Source organism: Petromyzon marinus, chromosome 55 (genome assembly GCF_048934315.1).
Source record: "Petromyzon marinus isolate PM22_M1 ecotype Great Lakes invasive population chromosome 55, UKy_Petmar_22M1.pri1.0, whole genome shotgun sequence".
NCBI lineage: Eukaryota > Metazoa > Chordata > Hyperoartia > Petromyzontiformes > Petromyzontidae > Petromyzon > Petromyzon marinus.
Window position 1 is genome coordinate 6231301 of NC_133721.1, and position 24664 is coordinate 6255964.

Below are 24664 nucleotides of genomic sequence, written 5' to 3' on the forward strand. Positions count from 1 at the left end.
AGCCAAATGTGCATGTGGGGGCACGTTTGTGAACTTTGCGCGCTGCGAATCTCGGCCACGACAATGACAATCAGTGGTCGGTGCACCCGCCAACGTGGTGACGCGAGATCAGGAAACCCCCTACGGTCAACCAAGGCGTGGCAAGGGCTTCGATTAAAAAAAAAGCCACGAGAGTGACAAAGGCATGCACATTATTACTCGTCAAACGATGTGCACGTGTTCGTAACGTTAAAACACGCGGAGCACCCGTCACCACGAGCAGGCAGCATTTCCACCCCCCCACCCCCCCCCCTCCCACATGCTCACATCGAAATGCGTTGCTCTGCACTTCTACACGAAGTCATCATCGCTCGCTCCACGCGCACTCATTTCAATCTACTTGACATGTGGCCGCATCTGCGACACTAAAGATAATGCTGCTGCTGCTACCTGCTGCACATATTTGAGTCTCTGCTCTTCCTCCTTCCCCTTTAAGGTCCCTGGGCCTTTGTGGTTAAGCTCTGTCTGCCTTTTTAGGCTCTGCGCCTTTCCTCTTAAGGCCCCGCCCCTTATTAGCTAGGCCCCGCCTTCTGATCGATTAAGCCCCGCCCCTTCGTATTTAGACCACGCCTCTTCATAGTGAGGTCCCGATCAACTTCCTATTTCGGTCCCGCCCCTTCATATTTCGGCCCCGCCCCTTATCATTTAGCCCCCCCCCCCCCCCCCATTGTTTTCCGATTAGGGTTGGGATGGGTATTCTTTGGGTCTTTCGGTAAAGTCACGTAGATAGGTTCAAATAAAATAGCAAATACAATTGGGGCGGGTGTTGAAGGAAGTGGCGGAGGAGCAGCGGTCGTAGTCGGGATGGGTGGTGTCGAGGGGGGCTAGGGGGTGGGGGCAGTCTCGCACGACGGCAACCAAACGCACCCTTTGAGCAGCAATATAAATAATGGACGTCGCGGTCCAGAAAGCCCAATTATACAATCTTTTTAAACCTCGATGAAGTCGGGGATGCTGCCGTAGTGCAAAAGGTGATCACAATGGGCCTGCAATCCAGCGATCACCGGCGCGGTTCGATTCGTTCTGCCGGTGTGGTGGTTGTGAAGGTGATCCCCTGTCTGCCTACTGTTCACCCAGAAGCATACAATGGGTAGACCAGGCGTGTGTTCAAGTGGAGTGTGGGGAATCGGCGAAAATATTCCCTCTTGGGAGCAATTGTAGGGCTGCACCTTTGACTTACCATCCGCGCATCGATGCTGCATTTTTTTTGCAAGCGTTGCAGAGGCACACTTGGCGATGTTTTTAAATATATATATTTATTAAAGACGTTCTACCACGTGCTTCCTCCTCGCCGGTTGCGCCATAAATTAAGCAGTGTCGTTTTACTGCTTCGATGCATGCGCGCGCACGCACACACGGCAACACCGTAAAGACGCACGCCGACCGATCCGCAGTGCTTGCTTCTCACGAGGTAAGCGCGCTGGCACCACGCGGTGGGGTGGGGGGAGGATTTTATTCGCTTCTCGTGGTGGAGGAGGCACCACTTTGGAGAGTTTTGAAGCCGTTACTCGTTTGGAGCCTCTGTTGCAATCGCACCTCGCAATCGCTTCCTTCTCCTCGACGCGCCGAGCTATTTCACGTCCGACAGTCGACGTTCTCGAAGCAGCCTCCAGCCTCCTGATTGTTTTCAACGGCGGGCTATCAACGATTCCGGTTCTTTACAAGACCAGCATAATAATATTATACAGGCCTTCATCAATCAACCTATGGATGAAGGTGACCCTATATCGTGAAGGTCGTGCGAACTGTTTGACAATACTTCACCACACTGGTTAGTCCGGGTTGGTGAAGTGGGTGGTGGGTTGGGTGGGTGAGCGAACCATGATTTACGCAGAATTCACTCAACATTGATCTGTGCCGTGGCCGGGAATTGAACTCGGCTTGTGCCAGGTTCAGAGCGCAGTGCGGGAACCACATCACAGCAAATACATGCGTATACAGACTAGCGTGCGTAAAAGTTGGCCTATTACGCAGGTGTCCAACTGCTACAACTATCCACGTATGTATGCAGAACCTATTTTGCTAAGCGGCGGTGCGGGGGGTTGGACAAACTAAACACAAGAAGCAGTTTTTAAAAATATGAGTTTATCAATTCGAGATGATTTAAAAGTGCATTGCTCCAGTGGATTCCTAATATGTGAAAGAAGAGCGTTCCAGACGGCTGCAGAAGCGCAAAAAAACGGCCGTTGACTCTGCCGTTCGGAGTGATGCGTCCTCAAAAAAATATATACCGACGCCCAGTTTTGTTGTAAATTCGAGGCGGCGTCGTGGTGTTCGTCCTTCCGCTCTCTGAAACAAAATGCGCGCTCGGCGAAGTCCCTGCGGCGCGCCTGGTGACCACGCGCCTCGTAACGACGCGCGTGCACGCGCACATAGACCCGGGCTGGCATTAAAAGGGACTCCGACGCTCGCCAATCTGTTCGGATTTGCACGCAATAGATCTTCCCCCCCCCCGCCGCCGCCCCACGCCCCACAACAATTTGGACAACAATTTATTTGCATTTTTTTGTAACAGTTCCTCGTTCGCCATGGTTAGATAAAACGGTTTTTGCGCCGATTGAGGAACCTCTAAAACACACAGTAGCGCACGATCCGACGGCTTCAGCGCCGAGTCAGCAGCTGCGTAGGTTTAATATAATTAGGGTGCAGTGGGACTCCGGTTATCTGCGCCCAAGCGGAGGACGAGCTATTCCAGATCCTATCGGTAAGTTTACCAATGATTAAGTCTCTATACGACGACAAAATCCCATCATCCCGCTTTGGTTCGGTTAAATTCAACGCCGTACGTTCAAGAGGGGGTTGTCAGTCCCGTATATATGGCGTGACCACAGCGAAACGATTCTAATGTGTCCGATGTTCAATGTATGCGCTGTAATAAGCAACATCGAGTTTGAATGCACACGTGTCATTGCTTATGTTTCCTGTGTATGTGTCGATTGACACCCGCTTGAAGAAAAAAATAACTCTGACGAACGATCATCTCAAGGGTGTATCCGTAGAATATGCTTGAGTGGGGAAAAAAAAGACGATGGGAGAGAATTCTACGGTGGGACAGTGCGAGGGAAGAAGCAGAGAGCGAGAGAGATCTTCTTTCGGTAAAGTCACGTAGAATGGGAATATAATAATCAAATAAAACAATAAAATTCTCACGACGTTTCGGCCACAACACAAGCGGCCTTCTTGATTATTTTAATCTCATTCTACGTGACTTTACCGAAAGAACCAAAGACGATGAATCCTTGCAGTCACGAAAGCTTTAAATCGAAAGAGAGAGAGACGTCTCTACGAGACCCTTGTGGTCAGTATGAAAATTGCGAATATAATTTAGACTTAAAACTTTCGTGACTGCAGGAATTTATATTCATTGGTTATTTCGGTAAAGTCACGTCGAGATAAACAATTTTTATTAAAATAATTAAGTGAATAAAAATAATAAAATATCAATGGTTATTAATCACATTGCTACAGTCTACATTATAGACTACCAGTACACTCACTCCGATTTAGAACCAGGCCACAGTCTACATTAGTGTTTATTTAATCTAATTATTTTTTCACTTTATTCTTTTTATTATTTTTTTATCTATGTGACTTTACCAAAAGACCCAAAGAAAATGATGAATTAGTCGAAACAGGCTATATACCCTTTCTGGCAGTGAAACAGGTGTTACGATTGTTCAAACACCAAAAGGTGCAGCAGAGCATGTTTGTGGGCGAGTTTTGTCGGAACTTCGTTCGATTCTCAGTCTGCTTGTCTTGATGAGGTTTGCGGGAGGCAGCGTGTTGAGTCGTGGTGGTCCACACCTCCCTTAGCTCTGGCGACAGACTCTAGCACTACTACGCTATAAAGATCCCCCGTATAGCCTTATCAGGCTGTAGGGCCAAGTGCTGTTAGCGAGCACCTATGAAGGCCGGGACGCTACACGAGAGGGTGGGTGGCCAGCACCACGCCCGACCGCCTTTGTCTCCCCAGAGGCGATGTGTACACACCGCACCAGGTACTCATTTGAGGCTGAGTCGACCTAGGGGAGGCCCATGACCGTTTCAGATAATCGTCACTGGTGTTGGCCATGAGCGGGAAACGAACCCTGGTCGCTGGGTTCATAGCGCAGCGCGTTAACCACGACACTACCGCTCCCCACACTACACGAAACACTACACACTACTATACACTACACTATACACTACACTATACACGGACTCTAGCTCTTCCTGGGGAACCCCAGGCGTTCCCAGGCCAGTTGAGCGACAGTCCTGCCAGCGTGTTCTGGGCCGGCCCCGGGGGTCTTCGCCCACAAGCATGTGTGTGTGCTTACTTCAGACTTAATGTCTTGCAACAAGTATCTACAATTAGTGCTTTAACATCTTAACACTTGGTTTCATTGCCAGGAAGGGTAAAGCCTTTTTTTGCAAGAGAGAGAGAGGGGGGGGGGGGGTGACATGCAGCGTTTGTTGGCTGAGCACAGTGGTGGAGGAGACGAAACGGTCACTCTGGTCGAGCGAGTCGCGAACACGCGAAGGTGAAAATCAATTATTCGAACGATTGCCACGGCTACTAATGCCATCATTAGCGCGGCAGCATTAGTAACCTTGGCAGATAATGGCTCCAACACCACGGGTTGCATCTCTCGCCAAGCAGGGGTGGGGTGGGACCTCTCCGTGTCGTGCCCTCTGTTCTCTCGGTGGGGGTGGTGGGGATGGGTGGGTAACGTCCCACGAGCAACGGGACCGCTACTAGAGCCACCAACCACTACCACCGCCCTTCCTCCAAATCCCGAGCCCGGTGGGGGGGGGGGGGGGGGTTAAACATCGCCGATCCTCCAGCTTCATTTCAGCCTCCAGTCGGCCACCCATGCACGAGACTCCCACGGCGCACGAGAAGGAACACGGCACGTGGCTCGCAAAACGGTTCGGCGCTTCTCCGTCACCGCGGGCATCTCAGCAGCACAGAGGTGACCACAGTAATACCCCTTCTCCCCCCCCCCCCCCGGTTTACGTCGGGGGGATTCGACGAATATCTAAAACGATGTAAAATCGACGCGATTTACGGGGTAGTTGGTGTGGGTGGTGGAGGCGAAGGTTTAGAGGCGACCGGTATCGAGAGAGCTCGGACGACGCTGTCAGCGACGTAAGTGTGGGGTGTGGGGTGTGGGGTGTGGGGGGGGGCACGGTTGAGGCGACGCAAATCAGGTCGTGATAATATTAATACCAACGGGACGACGTTTTTGCGAAACGACGTAGACATATCGGGGGTAATATCGGGAACGTGTCGTTCAATATTTCAGCGCGCTCAGTCGCTTCTGTCGGTGGCAAGGGCGGGGGGGTGGGGGTCCCTGTTTGTACTCGGGTCGACACGCGCTTCGCTGTTGTTATTTTTGTCGTAGTCATCGTGTTGGTGTTGTTGTTGTTGTTATTAGATTATGCCAAGGTTAATAATGTGCGGCCCCTGCCAGGGAGACATCTGAACGTCATCTGAACGTCCTGTTCGGCCGTCGGTGCAGTCACTCAAAGAAAAACGATCACCCCTGCACTCTCCACCACCGCTGTACACGTGGAGCATTTTTCTTAACAAAGGTTAAAGCGCAGCCCGACAAATGCTCACACCATTGTCAGTGGAAGGGCCTCCACCAGACTAAGGTTTATAGAACCCCCCCCCTCCCCCCTCAAAATTGTATTTTGGCCTACTCTTCCACGGTGGCTAGACGTCTTAGAATTGGCAGAAGTGCCCACACCTTTACCCCATCACCACACGACCAACTGACGGGGGAGCGAGGAGCTAGGAAACATTCAGCCGTGAGCCGTTTCGCAAGAATGAAAGACGCGGAGGACCTTGGTGAAAAAGGCGGAAGTTGCAACAGCGAATATATTAGAACGTCGCAGGCACTTCGAAGCAACAACCTTGTGAGGAAAACAACATTCAGGGCCACGCACCATTCAAGAAACAGTGGCAGCAGCAAGACAAATATCCCCCCCCCCCCCGTGTAGCCTTGACAGACTGTTGGGGCACGTTCTGTAAGCGAGCACCTATGAAGGCCTGCACAGCACACTAGGGGGTGGGTGGCCAACACCACGCCCGGCCACCTTTGTCTCCCCAGTGGAGATGTTTACACGCCGCACCAGTAACTCACTTGAGGCCGAGTCGATCTAGGGGAGGAGGCCCAGGACCGGTTCAGATAATCGTCACCGGTGTTGGCCGTGAGCTGGTTTCGAACTCGGGTCACCGGGTCCATAGCGCAGCGCGCTAACTGCTGCACCACCGCAAACCCACGCAGGCAGCAGCTAACACACGAACACAGCCATCATCACGCGCGGGGGTTGGCTAACCACGCGTGCAAGAGACGAAAAATCGTACGTTTATTAAAAAAAGAGGAATTAGCAAGGGCCACGGAGAGGGGGAGCAGAGATTTAATACGAAACCACGAAAAAGAGCTTGTTCCAAAAGGCAGAGGAGGGGATGGCAACGCCAGATGTCTGCATTAACCACACGTACTTGTGGTGAAAATGCAAACAAACATGCTCTGATATAATATAATATGGCATTATCTTTGAAACTGATCTACCTACACCAGAGACAGCCTTCTTTCGGGTCCAGTCTCACCAGTGTCAGACCAGAGAACGCCAAACGGCGAACAGGACAAGGACAATGCCACCATCAGAGCATTTCTCGCTCGGGGTGAGCGGCTACAAAAATGGGACCTTTTGGCAAAACGGTGCAAGACACGGCCAGAATTTTTAATAAGGTAAATAATCGAGACGCACATTAAGCATGGGCACGCAAGTACAACTGCAGTACTTTGTGTCATCAAACCTATGTATTTATAATTGAGAAACAAAGGGGGTGTAAGTCTGCAATAAAGTTTTAAGAACCACTGCTGTAGGGGGAACCAACGTTTTTAGGTCAGTCTCCTAGGCCACGGTTTCAACAACTGCCACGCCAGAAGATAAATCATTTCTGGGTATTTCTGCACATGTACCAGTGACGTAACGACATTTTCACATCTCACGGTGGTTGTCAAGCGGACCCCAACTCGTAGCTGTGGCCACCGGGGGAGGGGGTATGGGGGCAAGGCACCCCCAGCGCCCACGCTATAGTTACGCAACTGATATGTGTACACACGCACACATTCTATTAGTCCTCCGGCCTCTCGAGCTCTCACGCGGAGGGCATCATTCTCATGAGTTACGCGAATCGTGGAAGACTTTCCAGAATCGGCAACATTCCGATCTTTGGCAATTGCGTCACGGGGAAGAGGCGTCGGTTGGCGCAATGGGCAAGTTGCACCAAGAACTGCCTCGGGAACAGCAACTTCCCTCCCTCGTTGTTCTTGCACCAGAACCAAAACAAAGACCCCCCACCCCCCGTATAGCCTTCATCAGTCTGTCGGGGCAAGTGCTGTTAGGGAGCACCTATGAAGGCCCGCGTGGCACACGAGAGGGTGGGTAGCCAGCACCACGCCCGGTCGCCTTTGGTCTCCCTAGGTGGCGATGTTTACTACACACGGCACCAGGTATTTATTTGAGACCCGAGTCGGCCTAGCGGAGGCCCTGGACAGGTTCAGATAATCGTCACCCGGGTGGTGTTGGCCGCGAGCGGCGATCAAACTCGGGTTGCCGGATTCGTAGCCGCAGGGCGCGAGGCGCTGCACTGCCGCTCGCCACCACAGCGCCCTGGCACCGGTTGGAGGTAGGGCCAGATTGGGACATCGATGGGACCCTCAGCTATGTGTCACGCTTAACAGGCCCCATTGAGATCAGACAACTTGCAACGCTCACAATTCCCCCCCCCATCCCCCAAAACGGACACAAGTTCAAACGCGACTCGCGGGACACAGTGCCCAGCTCAGAGGGACTCAAGCCAAGCTTCCAAACAAATTGGGGCCAGAATGTATTTGTTCGTAACGTGGTCTCGGTATGATGTTGCTTACAATGGTTCTTAAAAAAAAACAAGCTTTAAAATCTCAAACGCTACACTCCTCCTTTCATTGCGGTTTGGTTAACGTCAATGGGTTTACAGCCCCTACGTAGATATCAGGATTCTTGGATAAAGGAACGCAATAAATAAATAAATGCATACAATCTGCCTCCTTCCCTTATCTGTCCATCCACGTAAACATACACTTGTGTTTGTCTAATTGGTGGGGGCTGGTGCCCCCCTCCCCGTCCACGCGCGGGGGGTGCGATGTTTGCCTCCCCCACCCCCATCCCCTCCGCGTTTTTGTCTTTCGGGGCCCCCCGCGCCCCCGAATGGGTGACCGCCCCCCCCGTACCAGGATCACCTCGGACCGACATAGCTAGCGGCTTGCCGAGCCCGCCGAGGGCTTGAGTACGCGCGTGCCTTCCCCCACTCGCGCGTCCTGAACGCGTGGATTACGTAAGTGTTTGGCTCGCAGCTGTGTGGGGATAGTTAATCATCTCCCCTAAGCCGTTGTGTCAACAAGCCAACGGCGCTCGGAATCAATTAATTAATCTCTGCGCGCTACGCTCGCCGCGCGGTCAAGCGTCTCTCTACTTAATTATTTATCTATGTGTGCGCGCGCTTCGTGCTTATACTGATTAACGTCACCCACACGCCGTCGTACGCCGATCGCTGTCCCACCGCTCTTCACACGCACACAGGCACCACGAGTCACAACGTCAGTCCGTGCTAAGATTTATTTCCCGGAGCGAATAGGGACCCCCGTGTATGGCCCCCCTCCAGCCAGCACCCTTCCTCCTCTCACCTACCCGTCGCAGAGTGCGTCTATCACCTAAGCTCGAGCTGACTGAATTGGCCTCCCTTTTCCGTATCCACTCACCTCTGCAGCTACCCGATGGGGCTGGGGAAGATGCTCGCCTTGGGGACTTTTTCTGATCGATCGCTTTCAGCTCCACCCTGCAGGCGTCGAACGGACGCTGAGGACGGCTGGCTTCTCCCGCCGCTCCAGAAGGACTCTGACCCCAATTCTCCCTCCTGCCCCCCGTTATGTTTCCAAAGCCCGTTAATCCCCGGGTCATATGACGTCATCCTGAGCATCCAATCGAATCCTCTTTGCAGCCGTTTTGAGCGCTCTGGCCGTTGGGGGGGGTGGGGTCGCGTCATCCCCCCTTCCCATTGTCCCTGTGCCTACGTTCCTCGCCGGTGATTCATCGATAATCCCCTCGCCCCCTCCCACTTAAGTCAACTCTTATCGGCCTGGGGGCTTTTCCCTCCCACCCCACTGTTTACCTTGCCGCTGGGTACTGGCTGAAGTTCCCATCCCCCCCCCCCCCCCCCCGTGTTGTGTATGCTTCATCGCGACCGGCCTGTAAAGCTTTATGCCCCCTTTTTTGGGGGGCCGCCATGTAATCCGGTCTGGGGGGCTCAGCCAATTTCCTGATCCGGGGAAACCGTGGAACGTCCCTGCTAGTGGGGTCCTCGGGTTAAAACCCATCGTACCACGTGATCCCTCTTCGAGACCCTACGGGGGTGCATGCGAGTGTTTAGTGGGGCGTGCGTGCGTTCATGGGGGGGGGGGGGGTGCGAGGAGAGGGTAGCGCCGGCCGAGCTGCTCCGCTGCGGTGGCACCACACAAACTGGGCAGCATACAACAGCCTCCGAAAAAACAAAAATCACATAAACCAAGCCAAGCGTAACAACAACAAAAAAAAACACATTCCAAGAGTAAATAATATGCAAGAACATTTTTTTTGTCGATAATGTATTGTTACGGGAGGATCGGGAGCCAGAGGTCAGGGCCCACGCGAGGGAATCCTCCAGACCACCCTTTCCCTCCACTCACGAGTCAATTATTTTAACACATTCCTGCGGAGGGAGCTGGTAGGAACGAACGTTGGGGGAAAATGTCGTGAAAATGGCCGGACGTGGTTTGTGGCCACCCACCCCCTCGTGTGTGCCATGGCCGCCTTCCCCACCCAGCCCCTCCCTCCCCACCCAGCCCCTCCCCACCCTCCCCTCTCTACCCAGCCCCACCCCTCCCATTTTTGGATGCACGACGGGCCGGTAGAACCAGGAGGTTCCTACCAGTAAAACCACGACGTGTTGGGGGGGGATGGGGTGGTACGTGCCTCTCCAATGATCCGATCGAAATCCCTACGTTCGATTGGATCATTGGGGTTTGTTAGTAATAAATTGGCATTTTGCGACCCCCACTGCCACTGTGTAGCAGAGAAATGCGGTCAGGGGAGGCAGGGGAGGCAGAACCTCACCTGTCATACTCCAATGAAAATAGCTGTTACGAAAAGTAAAAAAAAAGAATAATCAAATGAAATAAATATTTAGATTTTTCCACTGATCTGTGTTATAAATGTCATTTCTGTACGATTACAATCATTTTTATGGTCAAAATCTCCAAATTTACGGAGCTCCGCTGCAAATACAGGAAAAAACGAGAGGTGAGGCAGCGACGAGTTCAGCCTCCCCTCTGATTGCGCAACCTTTCAGTAACTGGATGGAGCGCGGGCAATAAACGCGTGCCTGTTACTATCTCAGTATGTCACCAATGTAATGTTTGTAGACCCCTTCATTGCATGTCCTCGCCTTCCATACTCCAGGTAACTTATTTCACATATGTGTATAAAGATATTAGGCTCGCTGGTCTCGTCATGAAACTGCAATGAAAAAGCAGAGGGGGCAGCTATCACAACTGCCTCACTGAGGACGTGTCTAACACGCCCCCCTCAGTGAGGCCACGCCCCCTCCGTGAGGCCACGCCCCCCTCAGTGTGCGACTCTGGCTCTGACACTAGCCAGTGCCTCCCCAGCCATTGACCTCACTGCACGTCACTATGTAGCATATTATTACGTGCCAGGGCCTCTATGAGATAATAGGACAATAGTCCGAGTGGCAATAAGTAACGGCAAAGCAGTTATAAGTGACTCACAGAATTGTGCGCAGTTACGTATACGGTACACGGCTTCCCTGAAGGCATTCACCTTCAGCGAGCGCGATGCCGATCACACAACGCGGTTCGAATTCGACCCTCGATCGATGGCTGCGCCATCGCCGCACATGCGTCGAATAAAAAGCAAGGGACAAGTCCTTACTTACTAACAACTCCTATCATTTTTCATTGCTGGAGCGGTTGCCCCCACGATCTGAAAATCCTGGCTCCGCCATTGTGTTGGGTGAGGTGCGAGGGTTAGAACCGCGCTTCGAGATTCGGTGCCGAGACAGGTTGGTGGTGGTCCGAGTTCACTTTTAATAGTGCTCACAACCTCCGCCCCTCCCCTGGCTAGTCTGGACTAGCAAGAACCCGTGCAACTTGCGTAAGGAATAGACCGCTACTTATCAGCAAACTCCTACAATTTCACACGAAAAAAGACAAAGCAGAGAGAGACACACATAGTCTCTCTCTCTGCTTGTGTGTCTGTTTGTATGTTTCCGTATCTATGTTTTGTCTCTCTCTCAAATTTAGCAATCTTTGGAAGAACGTAATCAACCAGGTGGGGTGTTCATTGTTGTGTTGGCCGACTTTCTGTGTTGTATTGCATTATATTTCCAAGTTTACTATGTCTGTTTTCTCATTCGTTTGTACCTGATGATGGTTGCTTGTGTTGCAATCGAACGTCGTCTTCTATTATTATTTTATTTTATTTCTTTCGACGTGACTTTACCGAAAGAACCAAAGAGTAATCCCAAAGCTTATCTGCTGGTCGTTGTCCCCTGGTTGGCCATAGCGCGACGGCATTCCAGTTGCTGCGCCCTCTGTCCCAGTGATTCCTCCTCCCTGAGCGGACTTATGTCTCCCGCGCATGCCTCCCCTGGCTATTCACCGCTCCCAGCCCATTAATTGATAAGACCCATCACCTGTGAGGTTCAATCACCCCACACCTGTGGAGACTGTGATTAGCTCTCTGCATGCAGAACCAATCCGACCAAATTATCCAGCCACTGCATGTCCAATAAACTTACTATTGGGGAAACTCGCGTGCAAAACTGGGTTTTTTTTCCTAATTCCGAAGCACAGAGCCACTCTGCAACCATTCCATTGCCGCACGCACATAGATTGTTTCCCACAGCTGCGGGAAAGCGTTTATTAAGCCCGCGACATGTATAATGTATCCTTACTACGACAAGGTACATCATATGGTGCGGGGGTTGGATAGACAATTCAGAAAGTCGAAATCGACAATGACCCGTTACGCCAATACCAATGAGGTGAATACAAATGTTATTTTCTTGTATTGTTTACTGGGATTTAAACAATGCCAGTGAATCTATCCGTTGCACTCCCACTGCATAATTATGCAGTGGGGGAAATTATGCAGTGGGAGTGCATTCCAGACCTTGGGAGACGCAAATATGAGCGCTCGTCCACCCACACCCTCTGGCATTTTACTTTGGGTGAAGTGAGCCACTCTAGGGCAAGACGGATTGAGGAAAGGGCTCGGCAGGGAGCGGTCATCGGGAGCAATGAGAGGCGAAAGAGAGGCGGCGGATCAGTCCGTGCGGAATTTGTAAACAGAGGGCGCGATCTTAAACGAGGTTTAAGATTTGAATGGGAAGCCAATGAATGTGACATAGAGTCTCGAGCAGTGGTTCTTAACCTTTACTGCAATCTTGTACCCCTTTGGTTCTCAATTGTAAAAAAAGTATAATGTCAATAAATACAGAGTGTTTACAAATTATGGACCCGAATTGAAATCGATATATCTCTGCATCCACAAACCGCCCATGAATGAAACTCTTACCACTTGAAAGGGCGGGGCATAGCGTTTCAAAAGATCTCCACTAGATGCCTCAGTTATTCGCAAGATGGCGACCCCGCAACACAAAGCGTTTCGCGTTCTGCAGTTCAGCAAGACTGAATCCCTAATTACGGTGCAGCGTGCGTTTCAACGGCGTTTTGGTATTGATCCGCCAATGTCAAAGAGCATTCGTCGTTGGTACCGACAATTTGAGGAAACGTGGCTGTTGATGTAAGGGGAAGGGCACAGGGCGACCACGCACCTCAGAGTAAAACGTGAGAAGAGAGGCGTTTGGGACGAATTCAACTATCGTCTCTCGATGTTGTCCGTACAGCAGGTGGAGGGCACATAGAGCATTTATAAAATAGTTAGTAAAACTTGATAACTCATTAAACCGTTTGTAACTTTTTGTGTAATTGTAACATGTTGCCATCGTGAAATATACTGCTTTGAAATTGGGTCCATTTTTATCAAACACCCTGTGCATTGGGTTTTATGAAACAAAGTAGTTTTACTTACATGCCAGTGCTTAATTTGTGTTTCGATGATTTACCTTCTAAAACAAATCTGGCCACGTCTCGCTACCCCCCAGAAAGGGCAATCTCGCACCGCCAGGTTGGTGCGTGGTACACCCCAGGTTAAGAACCACTTGCGGTATTCCATTCTATTTCGGATTTATCTAGCGCCCTTTCCCGGGCGGTTTACTCCGCAAGCCAACGGCGTTACACAAAAGGGCAGAAGGGGAGCAACGGGTGGGATGGAGCGGCTGTCAGTGAGGGAGGTGACCTAAGGGATGGAAGGGCTGGGAGTGGAGCCCTGTGATGTTGCACGGGTTGGGAAGGAGGAATAGGGTCGAGTGTGATGGTGAACGAGCGTGACAGATGTGTGCCACGTGGATGAGAGTCACGCTACACCTCTGTACAGCCCATCGATAACCCATCACCGCATTTTTTGTTCAGCTCTATAACTGGTAGAGAAGCGCCGGCATCGTGACGATGAACTCCAGCGCAGCTCGCAATGGGACCGGTCCCTGCTCAATGGACGACTCCTACAAGTACCCCATCTACTCGGCCGTCTATGGCATCGTCTGCATCATCGGGATGATGGGCAACACCATCGCGCTCTACGTCTTCCTGTGCCTCACGCGAACCAAGAGTGCCAGCACCATCTACCTCATCAACCTGGCCCTCGCCGACATGTTCTTCGTGCTGACGCTGCCGCTGCGCGTCGTCTACTATGTGCGCGACGGCGACTGGCCGTTCGGGGACGCGATGTGCCGCATCAGCTCATTCGCCTTCTACGCCAACCTGTACAGCAGCATCTTCTTCCTCACCGGCCTCAGCGTAACGCGTTACCTGGCCGTGGTTCACCCCGTGCGCTCGCTCAAGGCCATCACGGCACGGCGCGCGGTCATCGCCTGCGTGTCCATTTGGGTCTTCGTGACCCTGGTCACCTCCCCGTTCCTTCTCAGCGGCCAGCACGTCTTATCAAGCGGGAGGACCCTGTGCTTCGAGAGCTCGGGCAGCAGCCTGAAAATGATTTTTGCCATGAACTACGTCGCCCTGGTGGTCGGAGTCCTCATCCCGTTCGCGATCATCGTCGTCTGCTACGCGGCCATCGCCCGGACGCTGATGAAGACCCCGGAAGGCCAGCGCAGGGACTCGAACGTGCGGAAGCGCGCGGTGCGCATGATCGTGCTGGTGCTCACGGTGTTCGTGGTCTGCTTCATTCCGTACCACGTGCAGCGCACGCTGCTGCTGCACCACCTGGTCAGCCGCCACAGCAGCTGCGACACGAAGCTCTACCTGCAGAAGTCGGTGGTGGCCACCGTCTGCTTCACCGCCTTCAACAGCTGCCTCGACCCGCTCATCTACTTCTTCGTCGGCGAGAAGTTCCGCCAGAGGGTTACGGATGCCATCAATAGGTAAGTACTTGCTTGGTACTCAGGCCCGGCTCCAGCTCCTCTCGGATATCAGGGGCCAGTAGATTTGCTTTGTCTAGGGGTGTAGGTTTGGGGGCACCGTAATGTCGATTCACTGCGAAGCGATCTTGGGTGGAGCCTAAGGGACATTTGGTGGGGAAGTGCCCAGTGCTGGATTAAGCTAGTGCGGGGCCAGTTGCCCTAAATAAAAATAAAAAAACACATTAAATATTAAAACATATACATTTATAACTTGCGTAGTAAAGTAGTTGTATTTTATTTTCATTTGATATACAGCAAGATAAAACAACAAATTGCTGACCTTAAACACCCAGTCGTTCATAAAAGTAGAAGGCAGTATAGTACTATAGTAATAGAGCAAGTGCAGAATCACTGAACCGGAATTGACATGTTGAAAGCGTTTAGCGCGGGGCCCTTGAAAGTGCGGGGCCCATAGCATATGTAGCTACTTTTACTACTAGGATAATCCGGCACTGAAGGGCCCCCCGCACCGCCCCGCGAACACCCTCCTAGCGTCAGCCCCGTGAGTACTTCGATCATCAAGTCACACTAACACATTGGGCAATCCAAAGCCTCCACCTGTCATGGCCTCGTGCCATCATCACTTTGGAGCTCTTCCGCATGAGGCACCTGCAGTCCCTACGTATATTTGCATTGGTTCCAGCCTCGTCAGCACTGCTTTTCATTTGCCATTTTACCGGGACCCACGTAAAAGCCCCTCGTGGAGCAGTGGATTGACTGACGGGAAAGCCTGCTGCGCCCCTTCTCTCCAACGCCGTGACCGATGTGATCACTTTTGGGGCTCTTGAACTAAACTTGGCCAGAATCCCCAGGATTTCTGTGAAATTGCCGAAAGCTCAGTGAGCCGAACTAAGACACGATAGCAATATAAATATACCATCGCGATAGACGAGATCCTCCTGGAGTTGGCGTGTCTCTCTCCCCGTGGTCGCGTGGATTTTTCTCCACGTTTTGAATCAACATAACGCGTTGAGAGTATTTAGCCGCTTTACATTTCCACGTGATAAGCCATTTCATTGAGATCCTTTGTGGTCGCTTATGAAAAAGAGCTCTATTGCTCAGTGGGGCCTTACCTGGTAAAAATTTAAACATATTGTTCAGGTTGTAGCGCGTGTTGTTCGCCACGACATCCAACATTTTGGTCCATGGGCTGGCAGATTCTTCAGGAACTAAAATCGTCGGGCTTCACAACCAAATAAAAATAAAACATCGGAGAGAAGAATAGACGATTAAAAGTTCACATTGAGTGCTCCGCAATTATAAAGACTGCCGCTGAGCACGAAGAATGGAAGCTGGCAGGCAACACATTTTAAGTTCAGCGCCTTCAACCTGCGGTTTTGTGGATGTGGTTCGCGGAGCACGGTTACCAGTCGGATGAATATCACGTTGACCACATGCTCTCTAGTGCTGGAGCTGTGTCACCGTGACACTGACCATGGTCAGATCTTTGATGCAGCACATCCGGCGCTAGCTTCGTGGAATTTTTTTTTTATTGAAAAACAAAATATTCTGCACAGACCACGAACTTCAATCGCCCAATAAGGGACATTCGATGCGTGGCGTGAAATACGGGCAGCAGGCAGCAAGAAAGCGATGCGGGAAATGCGGCCGCTGGCTAAAGAGTGGAAGTTAAATGTGGCCTATGAGCAACAATAAATTACGTCTGATAAGATATTTCTGATGTTCAGCAAATTTTAATCTCGCGTCTATTCTTCAGGATCGTCATAATTCTATTCCTTTAAACATGCTTTGCAGGGGTATGCCTATCCAACTCGCTCTCTCGGAAAGCACCCGGCCTTGTCAGAGCCCAGAAGCTAAGCAGCCTTGAGCCTGGATAGCGCTTGAATGGGCGACCACTTAGCCCAATCAGGTGGTGATAGGTTTAATGGTTGCGTGGTGGACAGCATTGGGCATTGCAGCAAAATCAATTGCTGTACTGCACTTCTGTGCTCCCGCGTCTGAACTCCCCGCACTGACCAGCGTGGTGAAACATTTTGCTACTTTGCCAGGTAAGGCCCACTGAGCTATGTAACTCTCTTTCAGAAGCGATCTGGTAATCACAAATGATAGCTTAACGAAGTGGTTTAACATGTGGAAATGTATAGCAGCCAAATACTCTAAACGCACGTTTCTAAATGTGGAGGGGAAAATCGGAGGACCCGGAGAAAAATCCATGCGACCACGGACAGAGAGAGACACACAAACTCAGGGTCAGGATCAAACCCACGACCTCCTGTATACCAGGAGAGATAGTTAACATCTCGCCACCGTAGCGCCCCCAAACAAAAAGAGCCATGGTCAATCCAGAGTGAGCCTCACCAGTGGTGGATTCACAGAACGGACTTCGCATTGGCTCGTACGCAGGCATACACATACCACACGTCTCGACTGGCACACTCGAATGCAACGTGTGGTCAATGTTAACAGCGTTACGGGCCTGACAGCCAACCCGCTAAGCATCATGGAGACAAGTACACTGTATGTATGTATGTTGAGCTACTTTCAAAGAACAAATTTGACCTCAGGTCTTCGCTCATTTACCAGCTTCACATTCCCTATTGCCGTACAAAAACTTGAGGAAGGGCCTTTGCTATTGATGCCCCCAGGGTCTGGAATGCTATTGCCAATAAACTGCAACTTAAATCGCTACCAATGAGATCTTCTCTCAAAACTGCTCTAGAGGAGTTGTACACCCCTAGCTGCCACTGCTATTCATTGGCGTAAAATAAAATAAAATGTTTCGCTCCGGATGACGCTGCAAAGTATTATCTGTATTTTGATTTAGTGTGCTGATCTTAAAGGCGCATTGAAAAATTTGATACTCCGACTGATGCTTCTGTTGTTGTGGCGTAACTCATGCAGCCAGCTATGGCTCTAGGATTTGGTGTTACATGTTATTTATGTAGTTTATTGTAAAAATTCGGTCACAGTCCCTGTGATCACTGTTACGTTGCAATTATGGCTTTATTTTTTGGTGATTTAGAAAATTGTTTGGGTTTGGACATGTTTGTTTTGTTGTAGTACGGAGTTAGACTGATGGCCTTAATCTAAGTTTTCTTGTGGTTGTTGTTGTTGTTTGACTTGCATTCCACTGGGATTTTTGCACACAGCGTTGGTGTACGGTGCTTTTTTTCAGGAATAATTTGCTGTTTTTTCATGGATTTTCTGTTTGCACAGTCACATAGTCACTTTAAGATGTTTTTCTTGTTCGTGTTTTTGTTTTTTTGTTTGTTGTGGTTGCACCCGATTCAAGAGCCGAATGGCTCACAGGGCTATACCAAAATAAATAAACTGAAAAAAACGAGCGTAGCCAATCGTGCTAATCGAAGGTGTTGGTGTAGGACAACAAACTAAACACAAACAGCAGTTATAAACACATGCGTTTTAAATCTAAACATCACAGAAGTTGCGTGTGTTTTATACTTGATTGCTCAATCTGTTCATAATAAAGGTTTTTGGGTTAGATCGCGGAATTTATAAATGTGTCGCAACCCTCCACCACCCGACATGGACAATCAGTAAAACATGTGTCAAATAATTCTAGATTTGAAGTTTTCGTGACTGCAATGATCCATACTCTTTAGTTCTTTCGGTAAAGTCACGTAGGTAAAAATAAAATAAATACAAATAAAGTTAAACTTTATTATTTTTATTTTTACCTACGTGACTTTACCAAAAGAACCAAAGAGTATGAAAAGACAAATAGTTCACTACTTTAGCCCATCGGTGTGTTGAAGAGTGGATCCACAACATTTACAATTTGAGTAGTACGACGTTTCGCTGGAAATTACATCCAGCGTCTTCGGGCAATTTTCCAGAATAGTGAAGCCATCCACCTGCTTCCGGTCTAAAATAGTGCAGGATGACTTCATCCTTGTTGACCCCCATCAGGATTCGAGATCATAGGCGGAGGTGGGGGTGGGGAGGGTTGTGACACATTTATAAATAACGCGATCTCACCCAAAAACCATTATTATGAATAATACTGGTCGCGAAAGCCTACGTGTTAAAGTGCTTAATCTGTGTTTTCCATGTCACTTTCCCACCCATCCCCGCCACCATAACCCAACAAACTGTCCTTCCCCCTCCCCGTGTATCCGTCTGTTCCTCCCGAACCCTCCACCATCCATACGCACATGAAAACACACACACGCGCCCACACACGCTCACACACATCACACGCACACACACGCGCTCACACATCACACACGCCCACGCACACGCGCACACACACATCACACACACGCACGCACCTTCCCGCAACCCAGGCGATCCCGACGGAGCTCCTCGAACAGCTCCCTTCGGTCCAGAGATTCCCTGCAGCCCAAGAACTCGGTCAAGTTGCAGATGCAGTCGCTGGACAGATCGGCCGAGGCGACTGGCAACAGTTCTCACGAGGTTGACGAGTGACATATCAGCAAGGGTCTTCCGGGCGGTCTTATATATCCTTCGCACCCCCCCCCCCCCCCCGTACCTCTGATTAGCACGGTTGGCTACGTACGGTGGGAAAGAAGTTTAACATACATACGTACATACATCGCCAACATTTTCACATATTACTAAGAACCCCCCCCCCCCCGCGCCGCCTCCACCCCGACCCATTACCACGCAATTTTTTGTAGTAAAAAATTCATGGTATTATGGGAGATGCGGCGAATGATTTTGGAATTGTCAGTTGGGGGTGGACTAGGTACTTGGGAATATCGAGGTTACAGTGAGGGAAAAAAGTATTTGATCCCCTGCTGATTTTGTATGTTTGCCCACTGACAAAGAAATTATCAGTCTATAATTTTAATGGTAGGTTTATTTGAACAGTGAGAGACAGAATAACAACAAAAAAATCCAGAAAAACGCATGTCAAAAATGTTACGGCGTAGTGTGTTACCAATTGATTTCTTGGTGACTATAGTCCCAGCTGCCTTGAGATCATTGACAAGATCCTCCCGTGTAGGTCTGGGCTGATTCCTCACCGTTCTCATGATCATTGCAACTCCACGAGGTGAGATCTTGCATGGTGCCCCAGGCCGACGGAGATTGACAGTAGTTTTGTGTTTCTTGCATTTGCGAATAATCGCACCAACCGTTGTCACCTTCTCACCAAGCTGCTTGGAAATGGTCTTGTAGCCCATTCCAGCCTTGTGTAGGTCTACAATCTTGTCCCTGACATCCTTGGAAAGTTCTTTGGTCTTGGCCATGGTGGAGAGTTTGGAATCTGATTGATTGCTTCTGTGGATAGGTGTCTTTTATACAGGTAACAAGCTGAGATTAGGAGCACTCCCGTTAAGAGTGTGCTCCTAATCTCAGCTCGTTACCTGTATAAAAGACACCTGGGAGCCAGAAATCTTTCTGATTGAGAGGGGGTCAACTACTTATTTCCCTCATTAAAATGCAAATCAATTTATAACATTTTTGAAATGCGTTTTCTGGATTTTTGTGTTGTCATTCTGTCTCTCACTGTTCAAATAAACATACCATTAAATTTATAGACTGATCATTTATTTGTCAGTGGGCAAACGTACAAAATCAGCAGGGGATCAAATACTTTTTTCCCTCACTGTAGGTGGTGGGCAGGGAGCGAGGCCACCTCCGATGAGCACGATTGGCTACGTAGGGTGCGAAATAAGTAAAAAATGCACAGGGCAATTTCTGGAGGCCCCTGTGTGCGTGTGTTTTATGTCAGTGTCCAGACTCGCCACGACAGGGCACCCTAACAGCCAAACTGCCCGAATGCGTCCCTTGTTTTGCACCACTTTGCCATGCGGTGCCCCCCCCCCCCCACTCCCAACCACCTGATTCATAATTCGTTTAATTCAGTTTGGACCATCGTGTAGTGTATAATGTATTGTGTATCATTTTTTTTCGCTACGCCCTTCCGCCGCCGATTCGATTTGGTTCGTCAGCAAAACTGGAGGAGGAATGTTTATTGCACTGTTTGTTGAACTCCTTTCGCACCGTACGTAGCCACCCGTGGAAGTGCGAATGTTGAAAGTGCGAGCAGAAGTTTGTCACGTTTCACAAGCGACGTTTCGATGGAGATTACAACCAGCATCATCAGTTTGCTGTCATTCCTCCCGCACCTCCAATAAGCACGGTGGGTTACGTACGGTGAGAAAGAAGTTCAACATAGGACATAAATACAGGCGTTAATAAATGAAAGCTATGCTCTCTTGCACAGAGATCCAACCCCAAAAGAAACCCTTCACGAACTTGTAAACCCCGGTCGTGACAGCCTATGGATACAATTCTCCAACACGTGCTTTAAATGCACGGTGGTGGCCCCATCCAATCACCGTCCAGACACAACCCCAGGCTTAACTTCCGAGATCGGCCGTGTTCCTGGTGATTTGGTGGAGGTCTATAAAACCCACGCACGTCTCTGCTTTCCACCATCACCAACCCGCACTGACCAGCGTGGTGAAGTATGGTCGTACCGTTCTCCAAGACCCCGTTATGGCGATCCTCAAGGTGCTGATAGGGTCCCTTTTTCAATCTATCTCTGATCCGGTCGGTCATATTATTAAAGCTTTTTTTCAATATCAGTCACCGTTTCTGTGCCGATGACAGCCAACTCACTCTACCACTCTTGACCCACTCGAACCTAGTAAGGGACTCCTCTACTTACGAACAAGTTAGGTTCCAGAGGTCTGTTCGTAAGTCAATTTGTTCGTAAGTCCAACTTTACTCCCGTCGATTCCAAACATGTTGTACGACACGTACGCTAAACACGGGGAATAGATTTAAAAGTTGTATAATCTCCTACAGATGTAGATGCCCATTGGTTCTTCATGTTCTGCAGATGTAGATGCCACTGGTTCTTCAGGTTCTCCAGATGTGCCACCACCGCCGTATTTTGTGCGGCGGTTGAACTTACGATTCTCGGTCAGAACAGGCAACTGGACATACGGGCAAGGTTTGTTCGTTTCTCTAAAAGTTCGTAAGTCGAATGTTCGTAAGCAGAGGAGTGCCGGTACTATCGTCTTACTCAGGGGTCATCAAACTACGGCCCGCGGGCCGGATACGGCCCGCGACGTCGGTCCATCAGGCCCGCCGACGGTACTTGAATTTGGTTGATAAAACGTATGGAACACGAGACGTTGTGATACAATTTAAATATTATGTTTAGAATACTAGGAGATCTTCGCACGTGTGGAGACCTCCTTACTGATATGTGCCTTAAATTTACTATTTTAAATTACTGTATCTAGATTTTCTTGTTTATTGTAATGTTTGCTTATTTCGCGCCATCCCAAGTCCTTCCCCGGCTCGTGGTAGCTCCGCCTACGCTCTGACGTTACAATAGTTTCCATGGCAACGTCATGGCAACACGTTACCATGGTTTCCATGGCAACGTCATGGCAACACGTTACCATGGTTTCCATGGCAACGTCGTGGCAACACGTTACCATGGTTTCCATGGCAACGTCATGGCAACACGTCACCATGGTTTCCATGGCAACACACACAAACACGCATCTTTCCCGCCCCCAAGTATTGAACGGGATGATTATGCGGCCGGCGCTCGTCATTCTATCAGTTATCCGGCCCGCTGTGAAAAAAGTTTGGTGACCCCTGGTCTTACTCGATTGTGTACGTCCAGTGTGGGCCACTCAGGGTGTTTGTAAAATAGTGTCTAGACCAGGAGGTCGGCAGACCTGCGGGTCCGGATCCGCATGCGGCTCTCTAAGCACTGCTGCTGTGGCGTTATGTATTAAGGACCAACGTCTTATATTCACATGCATTGCCGGCTCTTGAAATATTAAGTATATATATTTTTTACCGATTTCGAAAAAAAGCCTCTTCTTGTTATTTAGGTTTTGCCGATCCCTAGTCTGGACGTTACGTAGGCTCCCCCTTCTGAGGGTATCGTTGCACACGTTCGGCCAGATGGCGTTTTGTTTTTTTGTTTTTACATTTTGTCCACATTTGTTTAAACCCAGCTTTGAACATCGCTTGATGTTTTACTGCGGTGTTTGCTCAACCAACAATGATAGTCGACGTTCCCTCCGCTTTCATTTGATGTAAATAGTCGTTCGATGTTTATAGGGTTAAGACGCCGCTGTATACATTTCTTTATAATCACTGTATTGACATTATGTCACGCAGTGCGCCGCTAATGCTGACTTTAATTACCTAACGTGTTGTACGCTGCATGCATTGTGATATTTGTCAGTAACCCATGATTGGGAAAACCCAACCTTTGTCTATCAATAACCTGTTGTGCTGTATCCAATGATTGATTTCGAGCTCTTCCGTGCCGAAGTTACTCGCGGGGGTTGTGCTGGCTCACGAAGTCTGATTACAGCTTTGGGACTGATTGCTGCGTGTGGACACGGCTGAGGGCCCTTTAGTGGCGCTACACGACATGCACGATGGATTATTTTTAGCAAATAAATGTGCAGATGTTTGTCGTGTGCTGCGTGCGTTATTCCATATCGTGAATGTTGACAAATCGGACACTTGCATTCGACTCAAGAACTGTAAACTATTTTTTATGTTTTTTTACCAGGTAAGGTCCACTGAGCTGTATAGCTATTTTTTTCAGAAGGGACCCGACAATCGCAAATGATAGCTCAACGAAGTGGCTTATCATCGCGTGGAAATTTATAGCAGCAAAATACTCTAAACGCATGTTTCTGAATGTGGAGGGGGAAATCCAGAGTACTCGGAGAGAAATACACACGATCGCAGGGAGAGAGAACATGCAAACTTCAAATATACTGCAGGCGTCAGGGTCGGGATCGAAACCCACGACCAGGCGAATTTTCTGGAGACAAGTGCTTTAGAGGTTTTTTTTTTTCCGCGCTATAGATAATGCCTCTCCCTAGTCTAGATACATTCGTGACCAATCGCTGGTTGGTCACCCGGAGAGAACTCACGCGTGCGAGGGGGAAACACTCTATCCCACACGGACGGGACAAGGGGAGTCCATATTTCTTGCTGGACCGCCGTCTGCTGGCGAGCCAGGGTTATGACACCTCGCCGTCAAACGTTAACGTGAAAATGTTCCAGCGTAAATTCTAATCCGTAAGTAAGCAAAAAAAAATCGTTTAAATGCAACTTACCAAAGGAAATGAATGTCATTATGAGACCTCCTTTGCCAGTAGCAATATATAGTAATAGGTTTGTACCCTTTTATCTGGCACCAAAACTGACACCCTTATACAAGGGATCATGTTTGCAATAACCACAACACAAGCAGTCAAAATGCAAACATAAAGGGACAACTCTGATAATGATATGCACTGTCCTTGAAATGGATTGGTCCACACTCGAGACGGCTTTTCTTAGAGCCCAGTCTCCACTGGTGTTGGACCAAATGACGCCAAAAGGCATACAACTCAATTTCAAGGACAGTGCATATCATTATCAGAGTTGTCTCTTTTTGTTTGCATTTTGACTGCTTGTGTTGTGGTTATTGCAAACATGATCCCTCGTATAAAGGTGTCAGTTTTGTTGCCAGGTGAAAGGGTAAAAGCCTATTACTACGAAATGAATGTCGTTATTGCGCCAATGGTATCAGCTTCAGTGCTCATAGTGCTTTAAAGTTGCGACAATGCCTTGGCAAGGTAAAGCCGCGTGATCACAGTGCATGTGCCAGGCTAGGTGCACCACTATTCCCAATCCGCGACGGCGTGTCCATGACATGGTGGGTCACAGGACTAGCCCAGGTATTTATTCTCAAGGCCAATGAATGAGAGCGACAACAAATTTCACCTTTGGTGACTCAAGCTCCGTGTTGCCAAGGGGCTGTCCATAAATGTCGTCACACTCCTAATGGGGGGGGGTCAGACATTTGTGACGAGGGGGGGGGGGGTTGATAAATATGACGTCACATCAAAATGCGCAACTTTAAATAAATATAGAGAACACGTTCTACTTAATGAAATAGTGGTGACCGATTTCAAGCAACACAAACTCAACACACAAACTCAGCGCTCAGAACGCGAATTTAAACAAAAAAATCGACGTTTCAGACACTGGCCCTCCTTCCCAGCA

The 24664-nt window shown here is 49.5% G+C and overlaps 1 protein-coding gene across 3 annotated transcripts; it reads left to right on the top strand.

Annotated features, from left to right (window-relative positions):
* The first annotated feature begins 1346 nt into the window (after positions 1-1346).
* LOC116954464 (cysteinyl leukotriene receptor 1-like) lies at positions 1347-23072 on the top strand. 3 transcript variants are annotated; one of them, XM_032974995.2, is made up of 4 exons: positions 1347-1450; positions 4864-4991; positions 13665-14629; positions 18937-23072. In XM_032974995.2, exons 3-4 carry the CDS (start codon positions 13701-13703, stop codon positions 19076-19078), a joined length of 1071 nt encoding a protein of 356 aa, XP_032830886.2. In that variant the 5' UTR covers positions 1347-1450; positions 4864-4991; positions 13665-13700; the 3' UTR covers positions 19079-23072. The 3 variants fall into 3 exon arrangements, with proteins under 3 accessions (XP_032830886.2, XP_032830888.2, XP_075908393.1); XM_032974997.2 differs by lacking the exon at positions 4864-4991; XM_076052278.1 differs by lacking the exons at positions 1347-1450; positions 4864-4991 and adding an exon at positions 10007-12175.
* Positions 23073-24664: the final 1592 nt, after the last annotated feature.